Source organism: Aquarana catesbeiana, linkage group LG03 (genome assembly GCF_042186555.1).
Source record: "Aquarana catesbeiana isolate 2022-GZ linkage group LG03, ASM4218655v1, whole genome shotgun sequence".
Lineage (NCBI taxonomy): Eukaryota > Metazoa > Chordata > Amphibia > Anura > Ranidae > Aquarana > Aquarana catesbeiana.
The window spans coordinates 151,929,449-151,945,602 of NC_133326.1; the positions used below are offsets into that span (position 1 = coordinate 151,929,449).

At 41.7% G+C, this 16,154-nt stretch overlaps 1 protein-coding gene across 1 annotated transcript in view; it reads left to right on the forward strand.

Moving 5' to 3' along the window:
• The window catches only part of EXOC4 (exocyst complex component 4), an 813,215-nt gene that overhangs the window by 698,100 nt on the left and 98,961 nt on the right, over positions 1-16,154 (forward strand). Inside the window, exon 15 of the mRNA XM_073619419.1 lies at positions 4,361-4,502. Coding sequence (XP_073475520.1) covers positions 4,361-4,502 — 142 coding nt within the window. The remainder of the gene's footprint in view (positions 1-4,360; positions 4,503-16,154) is intronic.

A 16,154-nucleotide genomic window follows, 5' to 3' on the forward strand; every position in this document is an offset into this window, starting at 1 on the left:
ACAAGTGTACTTGGAAGTGCAGTCACTGTAGATTAAGGATGGGCTCACTACCCATCCTTAAGAAATGTCTCGCTGTCTGTGATTAGCGCTGCGCTATGTCAGCTTCCTGGCGGATGCAGGCACGTGGAGTTGCAAACACACGTGAGCCCATCCTTACTGTAGATATAAGGGGGACATGCAAGGAAAATATAAAAACAGCATTTTTGCTTGCACAAGATTGGATGATAGAAATTAGCAGAGCTTCCCCTCTTTTCTGGTCTTCCCCTCAGATCTACAGCGACTGCACTTCCAAGTGCACTTGTAGTGCACAGTGGATTTGCCTTTAGTAAATCAACCCCAATGTTTTTTTTGGCTGAAATCTGTCAAAAAAGGTGTCAACCCTGCCCAGTTGTCTCATGGTAAACTACAAACTCCCTCCCACTCTCCTTATCTCCCCTACCTCATCACTATTGTAATTATTTATTTTGTAGCCCAAGAGAAGAACTGGAAGGGCTAATTACATTCTTTTAGATAGCACAGGCATGGCTGGGACAAGGGGTGGGCAGGAGGGGTGGCTTCATTGGGTGCAGTTGTATACTGCAGTGATGGGGCGCTGCCATTCTGACTATATGCCTGACAGGAGTAGTGACAGTGGCATCACTACTCCTGTCAACCAAGCGTTGGGAGCAGCAAGGAGAGCAATAGAGAGCCAGGAGGCTGTGCTCTCTCCCCCTCCTTCCAGTGCTGCTCCTATATTCAGATGCCAGCAGCGGTAATCACAGAAATACAGGAGCTGCACTGGAAGGAGGAGGGAGGGGGAGAGAGCACAGCTGAAGACTGAAGTGTGCATGAGTGGAGGAGAGAGCCGGGAGAAGGTAGGCCGAGTTCTCTCTCCCTCCAGTTCCTCCACCTGTCAGTGTCTGTACACACAGCTGCCTCTTACATGAGTCCTATCAGATCGGATATGTGTGGAGTTTGTTTACTCCCCCACCTGCATCTTTCTTCTGTTATTTTACACTCCACCCACCAACTCCCCACTGGCAGCAGAAATTGCAGGTGATTGTGAGTAAACAAACCCAGCAAAGTTCAGATCTGACAGGACACCTGTATTAAGAAGCCAGCACTGTCCCCAGTGCTGCCCAGTTCTGGGGATTATGTATGCATGGGTTTTATGGTAAAAAGAGCCATTCATATGAATGTAAAAATCTCAAGTGAGGACAGTGGTGACTGACCACTGTCCTCACTTTAGAGATCAGAACTATTTATTAATTTGCTGAAAAACATAAATCCATTCATAAATGTAAAAAAAAAAAATGATAAAAACAAACCGAATTGAACAAAAGACGAAGGGATGCGCAGTGATGCCCCTACAATGCTATGAGTGAGACTACATAATGTCACAATACATCCCCAATTTCAATAGTTGTTATATTATTCAACTTTGTCAAAAATAAGGGGAGAGCAAGGAACTGGGACTTTACATGAAGCATGTGGTTGCAATAGGGTAAATTGGTGAATGTATAGGAAATGTATTGATCATTTTTTATATATATATATATATATATATATATATATATATATATATATATATATATATATATATATTCAGACATATAATGCTGGTATCAATTGTAAATGATAAACATGGTAATGACATTGGTATCTCATGATATAACCACAATAATGTTCCATGGTTCACCAAAATTGCATGATTTAACAAATCCATAAAGTGCAAGACCTATGGCCTCACTAATCCTGTAGAAGTGAGTATTACATGACTTAAATGTCTAAAAAATACACTAGTAGAAATTCGGCATCTGGCAGCTCTACGCTTTTTGTGGCTATTGGGCCACTCATCAGGAGCAAGCGCATGATGTATCTGTAATAAAATTATACATTGTCTGAATGGTCTAATATATACACACGTGAACAGGGGTAGAGTAGAAAAAACCCCACACCAAGTACAGGGGGTCCCCGGGTTACAAACAAGATAGGGACTTTAGGTTTGTTCTTAAGTTGAATCTGTTTGGAAGTCGGAACAGGTACATTTTTTAAGTGTAGCTCCAGCCAAAAAATCTATTTTTAAGTTTTGTGGATAGCATAGGGAAGGGTTATCACCCCTGTAACATTTGTTTTGCTGTCTGTGCCCCTGTTCAGAAGATTTCACCTCACTTTCTGTCCCAATGACAATTGGATTTTGAAAATTTGGGGTTATTAGGGAAATAAGGATAGGTGATAAAGCATCAGTGGAGACACCTTTTTCCCCATATTAACTCTTACAGGAGTGAATTTCCCTTCCTAGGGGTAGATTTCCTCTCACTTCCTGTTGTCTCCCTCTGTTTGTAAGTAGGAGTCGTTTGTAAGTCGGATGTTTGTAAGTAGGGGACCCCCTGTACATGCTTACTTACTGTAGTTCGTGCATTGATGGTATGGTGCTGGGCACCGTGGACCATCCGAGGACACCTCCACCAGGAGCTGTGGCAGACAATTTGGCGGGGGCGAACCACACATGCAACAACCAGGGCAGGCATGGAACCATGAGGCATTCCTATGTATGGAGTGGAGATATTGAGTGAACCTGAGAAGTCTCTATGAGAGATGAGATGCGAGTTAAAGTATAAATTGGGTAGAGAACCCGTGCTGTTGAGAAAGAAATTATGTGCAGATGTGAGGGCTGGCAGCAATATAACTATACATAAGATGAATGGGAAGGAAGTGTGAGTGAACGGAATGGTTATCCCCAGTAGCAGCTGGGAGGTGGAAGTGAATAAGGCCAGAGAGAAAGTGATTGTGAGTGCAAGGTTACCTGATGCTAATGGAGAAGCCACAAGATCCAAACGAACATGGAGTTCGGTGTGCAAAGTGCCCCAAGTGCCAAACCCGCCCGGGGAGACGCCCATATATGCACCACCACAGAACAGCCCACCATCGTCACAACTTGTGGCAGGGTGAGAGGAGGGGCGACTATGCACCCGGTAACCGGCACCAACATACCTCCCATGTTGTTCACGAGCATGGAAACCACCTGCACTGGGCGTGGCAGCACCTGTAGGACGCCGCACATCCAGCATGGATTGCGTGACGTTAATGCGCAGTGACGACGTACCCGCCCCCCCCCCAAAGCATCATGAGAGGCGGGGGATGGGAGTGGGCCCACAACGCGAGTCACAGTTCCCAGACAGGATGGTAGTCAGACGGCACAGCAGCCCGAGCATACACACCACCAAAGATAACGATCAACTGAGGTTGTATATCCATTATGAACTATGAGAAATGCATAAAATAATAATAATAAATAACCAGGTACTACTGATAAGAAGGCAAGTCAAATGAGCCAGGGGAGGCTAATATAAGGTCAATTAAATGCAAGGTGATGTAATAGAACGAAACCAATAGAGCACTACCACGTGCTTCCATCCCTATTTAGAGTAATAAGAAGAAGGGTTTTTTTGGGACTTTAAATGAAGCCAAGGTCATGTATTTCCATCCCTGTCCAAGTCAGCTTTGTGTATAATTTTACAAACCATTTTATAGGGCAGCTTTAGAAGTGAGACTCCCAAATAAGAAAATTCACCAAATAAAATTGAGAAACAAATATGCACATTAGAATTCACCAAACACAGTTCAAAAGAGTCTGTGAAACAGTAAACATATAGAAGATGTGGTTCTCGTGCGGGTCTAGCCCAATGTTGTTAATACCAAAGGATTTCACCATGTGACTTCACATATATAATAAATATATGCTTACCTTGCCTGCAACCTCTAAGTTATAGGAGGTCTATTTATGCCTGATGCAACAGGGATCTCCCACTATGCACAGCCTCAGTTCTTGCAACAATTCTATCCTTAATAAAAATCCACCTGTTGACATGAGGGTGACTGCTGGGGGTAGGATCACCTAAGCTCACATATAATGGAGGGGGGGTGGGCAGTTTGGCATCTTTGCCCCGGATGTTGGGTGACTTTATCCCGGCACTAAGCACATGCATAGTAAACAGGACACAGAACAGCTATGAATGTCGTACATGGTCAACAGGTAATTTTTAGCATTTATCAAACAGACCTAGTGACATTGCTAGGTTGAAAAGAGACAGTAGGCCATCAAGTCCCACCAATACCCAACATAACAAAATGCTGTCAATTGAATATTTAACAGACCAAAATGGAAATAGAAGTTCATTGTTAGGGGTTTATATAATAGACTGTAATAGATTTTTCTATAGCAGACAAGAATGAAAGTTTTCACCTTGTTACAGGCATATAATGAGTGTGCAAATATATTTTTTTCTGTTTTGACACACAAGTGAGCTTTTTTAAGTGTACCTGTTTTGTTCCACATTTAATATAACATTTTATGTAATCTTCTTTTTCTACATTGTAGCAATGTCTCCTGGTTCGGACAGTCTTGCCAGTGTGGACACCCCTGCTGTTTCTGAAATGATATTGCAGACACTGAATGAGCTGGCTAAATCCTTTCTGGATATGTCTGACCGTTGCCTCCTGGTTTTGCACTTGGAAGTCAGGTTTGTTTGATTTCTTTTTACTAGTTTGTTTAAAGCCATACATCTATTGTTTAATTTTTTTAAGAAATACAAACATTTTCTGCTATTCTATCAGCTTGCTGTTTTTAGTGTATATTTATACATTTATTTGGACTCTTTTATCATTTGGTCTCATGCTCCTTTCATTGGTGCATGATTTTTTGGTCATTGCAAGGCTAACCTGAAATGTGAACTTTGGGTACTGGGGTCTGCAGTGTGGCACTTCTCCTCTGTCCTGGTATGACCAAGTCTGAGGACACACATAGTGACTATGAGCTGTTGAGCTGAAGCACAAGATGCAAACTCATAATTGGCGCCATTAGACGCTATTTTAAATTTCCTGCCTCTGGCATTTTGCAGAGCTGAGGACTAGGACTGAAGGAACTGTGCACTGATGTCATCCGCTTGCGGCACTCTTCCTCCTACCTTTTTGAACCTAGAGAAAGTGTCTTTCTGCTACTGATCTTTCTGTAACTGCTTAAAAAGTGTCAGCTGGAGTTAAGATTTAATTTCTTAGTCATTTGTGTTAAGCCCATTTTAAATCTACTAGTCCATCAAACACTACCCTCTCCAGACAATGTTGCTGTCCCAGGGTGGCACTTTGCTCAGCCACCCTAAAGCTGGCCATACACTGATCAAAATTTGATCAGTGTGTTTTGACTCCCCCTACACAGTGGTGTAGTGGTTAGCACTCTCACCTAGCAGCAATAGGGTCGCTGGTTCAAATCCTGACCATGACACCATCTGCCTGGAGTTTGCATGTTCTCCCTGTGCCTGCGTGGGTTTCCTCCGGGTACTCCGGTTTCCTCCCACACTCCAAAGACATGCTGGTAGGTTAATTAGATCCTGTCGAAAAAAATTGGCCAAACATTCGTATGTTGTATGCGTATATGTTTGTAAGCGCGTCGGGACCGCGCTATACCGCAGATGGACACCAGCGGCAAAAAGCGCCCTGAGGCGATTCAGTTCGCATAGGTAGCGCTATACAAGTCACTCATTCATTCATTCAACAGAAGTTGATTATTCGATTGTAATAAAAAAGCCTTGGGAGTTTACTAAGTGACCAAGGGTGGAGTGTAGATGGACAAGAGAAGGGGTTGGAAGACAGATTACAGAAGGAGGAAGAGGAGAGGAGTAGTAGGCAACACTGAAGGAATGCTGTGATAGGTAGGAGGAAAACCAGGAAAGAGCAGAGTCTTGAAGGCCAAGGCAGTATGCTTTTTTTGGGGGGAGGAGCAGGTGGTCAACCGTATCAAGGCAGCATAAAGGTCTAGTAGTATAAGTATAGAGCAGTAACTATTGGTTTAGTTAGAAAAATCATTACTGAGTTTTATTAGTAGAGCTGTAAGGGGTCAAAAGGTTGTTATCAGTGAAGTAGGAGCTCAGACGGTTGTAGACTATACATTCTAAAAGAGGTAAATGGGAGCAAGGCGATTGGTCCTAAGTTTTTCAGCCGGGTTGGGTCCAGTGAGGGTTCTTTAAGTTATCTGTGCATGCTTCAGAGGGGAGCAGAAGGTGCCGGTAGAGAGGAGGAGATTGAAGATGTGAGTGAGGTGGCATAGAATAAAGCAAGAGGGTGACTTTAGTAGTTGCGAGGGAACAGGGTCCATCGGACAGGTGGTAAGGCGGGCTTGTGAGAATCGTTTGGAGACCTCTTCTATAGTAACAAGGTCAAAGAAAGAAATTGTCGAATGCGGTTTTGGACAGGATATGTTAAGTGGGATAGATACATTTGTGCAGTGGATATGTACCCACAGATTGCATCAATCTTGTTTTTGAAGTGATTGGAAATCTCCTGAGCAGTGAGTGAATTGCTAGGTAGAGGTGGTGGTGGACAAAAAGAGTTAAAGGTAGAGAAGAGCCGACAAGGACTGGATGACAGAGTTTTAATGAGAGTGACAAAGTAGGCTTGTTTGGCAGCATGGAGGGAGGAACTGTATTTTAGGAATTGCATTTACCGTATACAAGATAACCCATTTCAGGATATACTCAGTATATCTTTCAACCTTTTTCTTCCCTGTTATACAAGCAGAACCTTTTATCCTCAGAACACACACTGTAACCCAGATTTCTTCTGATCGCACTCCTTACCAGTTCCTCAGATCTGGGCCTTACACCCTTGTTATGGAAGAAGGGCTACCTCTGTCCTTTTTTTCTAGGCTTACATATAAATGCAAAGCTAGAGTAGAGCCTTCAGCTTCACTTTTAATCCAATCTTCTTTTCACAGTGGTGTGTCTACTTGAAGCCTCACTCTGAGGTTCTGTGTGCAGAACAGAACCAAACCCATCCACAGAACTTATGAATCAGTACCCATGGTGGATCCCTTCTTCTAACCACATTCTGGGGTATTTTTATGCCTTAGACATTTCTGATGTCACTTGCACAAGGTATTTGTTTCCATTCACCTTGGTTTTGCTTTTCTTTACATACAGTGCCTTGAAAAAGTACTTCTACCCCTTGAATTTTTCCACATTTTGTCATGTTACAACCAAAAACGTAAATGTATTTTATTGGGATTGTATGTGATAGACCAACACAAAGTGGCACATAATTGTGAAGTGGAAGGAAAATGATAATTGGTTTCCAATCTTTTTTACAAATGTCTGAAAAGTCTGGCGTGCATTTGTATTTAGACCCCTTTACTCTGATACCCCTAACTAAAATCTAGTGGAACTAATTACCTTCAGAAGTCACCTACTTGGTAAATAGAGTCCACCTGTGTGTATTTTAATCTCAGTATAACTACAGCTGTTCTGTGAAGCCCTTTAGAGGTTTGTTAGAGAACCTTGGTGAACAAACAGCATCATGAAGGCCAAGGAACACACCAGACAAGTCAGGGATAAAGTTGTGGAAAAGTTTAAAGAAGGGTTAGGTTATAAAAAAATATCCCAAGCTTTGAACATCTCACAGAGCACTGTTCAATCCATCATCTGAAAATGGAAAGAGTATGGCACAACTGCAAACCTACCAAGACAATGGTCATCCACCTAAACTAACAGGCCGGGCAAGGATTGAATTAACCAGAGAAGCAGCCAAGAGGCCCATGATAACTCTGGAGGAGCTGCAGAGATCCACAGCTCAGGTGGGAGAATCTGTTCACAGGACAACTATTAGTTGTGCACTCCACAAATCTGGCCTTTATGGTAGAGTGGCAAGAAGAAAGCCATTGTTGAAAGAAAGATATAAGAAGTCCTGTTTGCAGTTTGTGAGAAGCCATGTGGGGGACACAGCAAACACATGTGGAAGAAGGTGCTCTGCTCAGATGAGACCAAAATTGAACTGTTTGGCCTAAAAGCAGAACGGTATGTGTGGCAGAAAACTAAAACTGCACATCACCTTGAACACACCATCCCCACTGTGAAACATGGTGGTGACAGCATCATGTTGTGGGGATGCTTTTCTTCAGCAGGGACAGGGAAGCTGGTCAGAGTTGGTGGGAAGATGGATGGAGCCAAATAAAGGGCAATCTTAGAAGAAAAGCTGTTTGAGTCTGCAAAAGACTGGGGCAGAGCTTCACCTTCCAGCAGGACAACGACCCTAAACATACAGCCAGATCTACAATGGAATAGTTTAGATCAAAGCATATTCATGTGTTAGAATGGCCCAGTCAAAGTCCAGACCTAAATCCAATTGGGAATCTGTGGCAAGACTTAGAAAATAGCTGTTCACAGACGCTCTCCATCCAGTCTGACAGAGCTTAAGCTATTTTGCAAAGAAAAATGGGCAAAAATGTCACTCTATATGTGCAAAGCTGGTAGAGACATACTCAAAAAGACTTGCAGCTGTAATTGCAGCGAAAAGTTGTTCTATAAAAGTATTGACTTAGAGGGGCTGAATACAAATGCACACCACTTTTTTCACATATTTATTTGTAAAAAAGTTTGAAAACCATTTATCAATTTCCTTTCACTTTGCAATTATGTGCCACTTTGTGCTGGTCTATCACATAAAATTGCAATAAAATGCATTTACATTTTTGGTTGTACCATGACAAAAAATTTCAAGGGGTGTAAATACTCTTTCAAGGGACTGTATATGCTTCTTGCAGGAGGTTTCACCCTGCCCATCATCATATAGGCAAAATACTTTTTTTTTTTATCAAGGGATCTTCTCAAATACTGAACACCAAAGATGCCTCTAATGCCGTGTACACACGAGCGGACTTTTTGACCGGACCGGTCCGACGGACAATCCGACTGTGTGTGGGCTTCATCGGACCTTCAGCGGACTTTTTCTGTCAAAAATCTGCCGGACTTTAGATTCGGAACATGTTTCAAATTTTTCCGATGGACTCAAGTCAGGTCGAAAAATCCGCTCGTCTGTATGCTAGTTCGACGGACGAAAACCGACGCTAGGGCAGCTATTGGCTACTGGCTATCAACTTCCTTATTTTAGTCCAGTCGTACGTCATCATGTATGAATCTGTCGGACTTTGGTGTGATCGTGTGTAGGCAAGTCCGTTCGTTAGAAAGTCCGTCGAAAGTCTGTCGAAGTCGGTCGGAAAGACCTTCGGACCTTTGCTGCACACATATGTGTATCTAAAAAGATGCATTGCACGTCCTGTGTATGGGGTGCTGGAAAAAGGAGGGTTATTTTCACCACCTCAACCCTTAAGTGTGGGGACCTGTTGCACATTCCCATTGCCTGTTTTTGCCCAGCTTTCCAAGTCATGACTGGAGGTGTCCCAGGGTCTATGGATACTATGCCTGTGTCCACTAATGTATAGTTAGGGGGAATTTTCTTAACCTCTATTGGACCTATTCTGTATAGGGTGATACTTTCTAAGTTCAGGAACTCATAGCGACAGTCAGAATACATTTTGTATATGTAACGTCAAAAATAATATCCTGTAAAAGAACATGCTTTGGGAATTTGAAGTGGATTGGTGGAACAGCAAGCAGGAAAGGATTAAAGTTACACAGTACAGGCTTTTGGAAGCAGAAACTCCATCATGTAAAATCTGACTGCCAGAGTTTGTAAAAATAAAGAAAAAAATATCACATAAAGGTAAACTGTAATGACTCTCTTATTTTAACACCGTTGAAGTGTCTTCTGGATTCCATTATCAGTTCCCGAATGCTTTCAGTTGCTTGTAATTGCTCTTTAAAATAATACTATTGCTCACTGAAAAAAATAGATCTTTACATTTGTAATTAACATTACTTTTAGATATAGTAAAAATGTGCCAATTTTAATGCAATAATGATGATTTACTAAAATTTAGTCAATTACAGTGCCATAAAATTGCTAGGTATAACTGAATTAAAAATTGAATACTTGACTGGCAGTGGAAGGGGGGGCAATATTTACTTTTCCCAAATGTTATAACCCATGCTTCTACTGATTAACTCCTATTGACTTTACTGAACGTGTATAATTATCTCCCTGGCCTATAATGTAAGCAATTGTTATATCATGTCTTTGATCTGTAATATCCCTGGATACCCTGGATAAACCGTTCCACAGCCTTGATGCAGTCTTATTAGCTGCTGACACCTTTCTTTACGTAACTCATTGCCAGATGGATTTTGCCTTTTGCGACTGTTGCAGTCAACCAGACTTAATAATGAAATCTGATGTGGTTTTGCACCATGTTTACACCCATGTTGTGTTTAGTGAATAACGAAATTGTTCTTGGAGTATTTGCTAATCATTTCATTACACATTTCAATATTTAATAAGAATTCAGCAGACAATTAGATGACAATATTGAGCTACAACAAATTGTGACAAAGATGAGGACTTGTTAAATGCCTACACTGATGTGTATTACATGTTCCTATATGCAAATTTGAAGTCACTTATTATTAATGCAAATGCATGATGCAAATAAAGGAAACCTTTTATGAGGAAAAAAAAAAGACCACCATTGCTAACTTGGCATTCTGCAATTGTTATTTGCCTGACTATGATTCTGACCCTCTTGCTTTAATTTTAGAGTCACTGACTTAAAACAAGTATGCCAATTAGGAGTTTTTGCTGAATTTCCCGATATTTGTTTTTGGTCTAAAAGTATTGAAACCAGAGGATAATGCCCAACAGCCAGGGAACTAGTATTTTTAAAAGGAAAATGATGATGACTGCTCCCTTTTTTCTCAGATGACAAGTATACTTTGGTGCTTAATTGTTGGCAACACAGTGAAAGCATCGCTGTCAAGCCTGGCTATATAATCTAAACAGTATTAGTCAGGAATTTGTGTCAGACCATAAAATTAAGCATTGTAGCCAAACTGAGTTGCACAAACAAACTTTTCTTCGATTGACTATAGGAGGAAACCAGAATGGACACAAACTGCTTAAAGGGTAACTCTACTTTCACAGGGAAAAAAAATGATATAGTGTATATAATTGCGAAACAAGTCATATTGTAGTTAAATGCTATTAAAAATGACCTTTCCTTTTCAATCTGCAGCTCTGTAATTTTTTGAAAATGCAATGCAATACGGCTACCTGGAGGTGTTCTGTACACAGAATGTGTACAGAACGTCCCCCCAGAAACATAATTTCCTGCTTGTGTGATTGGCTCACCAATTTTCCCAGAAGTCTGCCCTAAGATACTAGTAAGATTTCAGGCATCCCCTGCCACAAAACTGTAAATTTTGGTGAGATACTTTCAATAGGAAATCACGGCTAAGGCCAGGTTAACACTGATACGACATGCACTCTGACTTTGGAAGCACATGTCGCAAGACGCGTGTAAGTCAATGATTCCTTATGAGAGTCGTCCTAACTGCTCCGACACAAGTCGGTCCGACTTTGAAAAAGGTTCCTTCACTACTTTGGTCCTACTTCAGCCCATTGAATATCATTAAAGTCGGATCATCATCTTAACTGATCCGACTTTGGCATGTGACTTGTGCTCTGAGGATCTTGAAGGGAAAAACCACACTAAAATTGAAAAAAAAAAAAACCCTACATAGGGTTCTCCCCAATTTCATACCAGGACCCTTGGCCTGGTATGGGTTTTAAGGAGAACCCCTACGCCACAATAAAAAAAGGTGTAAAATCCATACCAGACCCTTATCCGAGCATGCAGCCCGACACGTCAGGAAAGGAGGGGGAACGACCGAGCGCTCCCCGGACCATACCAGGCCACATGCCCTCAACATGGGGGGTGGGTGCTTTGGGGCATGAGGGGCTCCGCGCCCCCCCACCCCAAAGCACCTTGTCCCCATGCTGATGAGGACAAGGGCCTCTTCCTGACAACCCTGGGCGGTGATTGAGGGGGGTCTGCGGGCGGGGAGGCTTATCGAAATTTGGAAGCCCCCTTTAACAAGTTACACTGTACCCTTACCTATTCACCCAAAATGGCATAAAAAACGAATAAAAACAGTGCACAGGTTGTTGACATAGTCCTTTATTAAAGAAGCTCCAATGTGTCTTCTCCCTCCAGTCCCCCCCCCTCCGGTTTTTCTCCCTACGGTGATCGGTGATGTCTTCTCCCCTCTCCAGTTCTTCTCCCACCTCCGCTGATGTCTTCTCCCCTCTCCGGTTCTTCTCCCTCCACTGTCATCGTCCTCTGGTTCTTCTGCTGCCTCCGGTTCTTTTTCCTCTGATGGCTCCCAACGCTAGCTCTCACAGTTATGGGAGTTCCACTCTCTGCTGGTTCTTTTATAGACACAAGGCGTGACCATCCGGTGACGTCATCTGGAGACCCTACCCCCCCTGTGACGTCACCGCCTGCGGCATGATGGGGCTTTGTTAAAAAATATCTAAGAAAGCCAGACCAGTTCTGGAAAAGCATTCTTTGGATAGATGAAACTAAGGCTGGCCATACATGGTCGAATTTCGAAAGAATTTTCTTCTGAAAATCTGAAATTTTGTGATCTGATGGTGCCACAATTGATTTCTAAATTTAACCAATCAAGCCTTCAATTCCACCTCATATTGCTACAGAAATGAATTTTTGTGGCTGGGAATCTTCTTTTTTTTTTCCGGGAATATTTCATTTCTTGCACTCATGCGCATTTATTTTTCATTTCTCGCACGATTCTTCCATCATTGATTAGAAAATTGTTTGTTTTTCCGAAAATTTCCAACATGCCCAATTACTGGAATTCGATTGCCGCACAAAAATCGGCGGTTGCTACAGCGCACTGATTGTGCGAAATATGAACAAAAATTCTTAGATAAGATTTTCTAAAGAAAATTATTTCGAAATTCAACCCATGTATGGCCAGCCTTAGTTTAACCACTTCAGCCCCGGAAGAATTTACTCCCTTCCTGACTAGAGCACTTTTTGCGATTCGGCACTGCGTCGCTTTAACTGACAATTGCGCGGTAGTGCGACGTTGTACCCAAACAAAATTGAGGTCCTTTTTTTCCCACAAATAGAGCTTTCTTTTGGTGGTATTTGATTGCCTCTGCGGTTTTTATTTTTTGCGCTATAAACAAAAAAAGAGCGACAATTTTGAAAAAAACGCATTATTTTTTTACATTTTGCTATAATAAATATCCCCCAAAAATATATTACATTTTTCTTTCCTCAGTTTAGGCCAATATGTATTCTTCTACATATTTTTGGTAAAAAAAAAAAAATGCAATAAGCGTATATTGATTGGTTTGCGCAAAAGTTACAGCGTCTACAAAATAGGGGATAGATTCATTTTTTTTATTATTTTTTTTTTTTTACTAGTAATGGCGACGATTTGCGATTTTTATCGTGACTGCGACATTATGGTGGACACATCGAACAATTTTGACACATTTTTGGAACCATTGGCATTAATACAGCGATCAGTGTGATTAAAAGTGCATTGATTACTGTAAAAATGTCACTGGCAGTGAAGGGATTAACACTAGGGGGCAGTGAAGGGGTTAACTGTGTTCCCTGGGAGGTGCTTCTAACTGAAGGGGGAGGGACTAACTACAGGAAGTGACAGATCGTGGTTCCTAGCTAATAGGAACACACGATCTGTCACTCCTGTCAGAACAGAATAGTGAAATGTGTGTTTACACACACTCGTCCCTGTTCTGTGTCTCCTGGTCACGATCGCTTGTGGCCGGTGGTCATTACGACCGTCGGCCACGAGCATTGGCACCCCTGCTGTGCAGCGAGTGTGCGCGTGCCTGCTATCCGGACCCCGCAGGATCACGTACAGTAACGTGGTTTCATGCAGGGGAGCCAACCTGCCGCAGTAAAACTGCGTCGGCTGGTCCAGAAGTGGTTAATCTGTACCAGAATGACAGGAAGAAAAAAGTGTGGAGAAGGCTTGGAACAGCTCATGATCCAAAGCAAACAATGTCATCTGTAAAACATGGTGGAGAAAGTGTGATGGTATGGAGGCATGCATGGCTTCCAGTGGCACTGGGTCATTGGTGTTTATTGATGATGTGACAGAAGACAGAAGCAGCCAGATGAATTCTGCAGTGTTTAGATATATACTGTCAGCCCAGATTCAGCCAAATGCCTCAAAGTTGATTGGACGGTGCTTCACAGTACAGATGGACAATAATCCAAAACACACTGCAAAAGCAACCCAAGAGCATTTGAAGGAAAAGTGGAATATTCTGTAATGGCCGAGTCAATCACCTGATCTCAACCCAATTGAGCATGCATTTCACTTTCTAAATGCAAAACTAAAAGTAGAAAGACCCACAAACAAATAACAACTGAAGGCAGCTGCAGTTAGTGCCTGGCAAAGCATCGGAACGGAGGAAACCCAGTCTTTGGTAATGTCCATGGGTTACAGACTTCAGGCAGTCATTGCCAGTAAAGAATTCTCAACAAAATATAATAAATGAACATGTTATTTGTGATTATATTCATTTGTCCATTTAAGCCCCTGAAAAATAGACTGTGTATAAAAATGGTTCCTAAAATTTCTAATGGATATTTATGTTCAACCCCTTGAATAAAAGCTGAAAGTCTGCACTTCAGTTAATTTGGTTTGTTTCGGTTTAATTTTACTCTGGTGGCACAAAAGTATGAAAATGGTGAACTGAAGATCACCCAGAGGGGAATGTTTTTTTTCCTCAACAAAAGTGGCGTTACGCTTTAAGTCTATTTCATTAATCCCGTCCAGGTTGCACTAGCTGTAATACTGAGATCAGCCTATGTAAAGTGGCATTAAACCCAAAAACAAAAATGTAATATATTTCAGCTTGCCAATCCCAAAATCTGGTGGCTAGTGTATGGCCAGCTTTGCTAGACAGCTTGGTCTGTTGAAGGATGTTGAAAAATAGCAGACTGGCTCACTGGGTGAAAGAAAAATAAAAAAAAGCCTAAAAAAAATAAATGCATACATGTTTTGTTTTTAGATTTAATACTGCTTTAACGAGAACTACAAAAAGCGCTGTATGACGCTAAGCCATCATTCACACCAGTGTGACTTGTCATGTGATTTGACAGTTCCAAATCGCATGAAAAATTGCACCCACATTGCTAGCAATGGAACTATTCATATTACCGCAACTATTTTTTACTGATTTCATTGCGACTTGCATAAACTTCTGTTGACCGCTTGCCGACCAGCCACCATCATTATACTGTGGCAGGTTGGCACGGCTGCGCGAATCGCCATAGCTGTTTGTCGGCCACTTTAAGAGCAAAGCAGGCGTGTGTCGCCAGAGCCGATGCGCATGGCCAGCAGCCGCGATGTCTGCTGGCCACCCGCGATCGCTCCACAGAGAGCCAGAACGGGACCTGTCAATGTAAACAAACATATCCCCATTCTGACAGGGGAGGAGAGAGTGATCAGGAACAGCGATCTCTCTGTACTCCCAGTCAGTACACTCCCCCCACTGTTAGAAACACCTCTCTAGGGAACACTTAACCCCTTGATCGCCCCCTAGTGTTAACCCCTTCCTTGCCAGTGACCTTTACACAGTAATCAGTGGCTATTTTTAGCACTGATCACTGTATAAACTGGTCCCAAAAAAGTGTCAAGTGTCCGATCTGAAAAAATTGCTGATCTCCGCCATTACTAGTAAAAAAAAAAAAATTCATAATAAAAATGCATTAAATATATCCCCTATTTTGTAGACGCTATAACTTTTGCACAAACCAATCAATATATGCTTGTTGCAATTTTTTTTATTTTTTTTATACCAAAAATATGTAGAAGAATACATATTGGCCTAAACTGATGAAGAAATTTGGGGGGGGGGGGGTATTAATTTTTTTTGGATATTTATTATAATAAAAACTAAAAAAAAATATTTTTTTTGTTTTTTTTCAATAGTGTGAGTCTTTTTTTGTTGATAGCGAAAAAAAATAAAAACTGCAGAGGTGATCAAATGCCACCATAAGAGAGCGCGATTTGTGGGGAAAAAAGGACATAAATTTTGTTTGTGTACAACGTCACAATTGTTAGTTAAAACGACGCAGTGCTGTATCGCAAAAAATGACCTGGTCATTAAGGGGTTAAATCCTGGGCTGAAGTGGTTAAATTAAGTTGCAAGCCGCAATGAAATCGGCAGTGCAAATCGCACTGATGTGCGGCTTTGAAAGTGCGCTGAAGTAGCACAATTTCAAAGCCGCACCGGTGTCAATCAGGGCTAAAAGACCTCTATTTTTTTTAACAAGAAAAAAGACCTCACTATTTAATTATAATTGAAAAAATTTATATAAAATCCTTTAAGCTGGCCATACACAGATAGGGGTTGATATACTAAAACCACAGAGTGCAAAA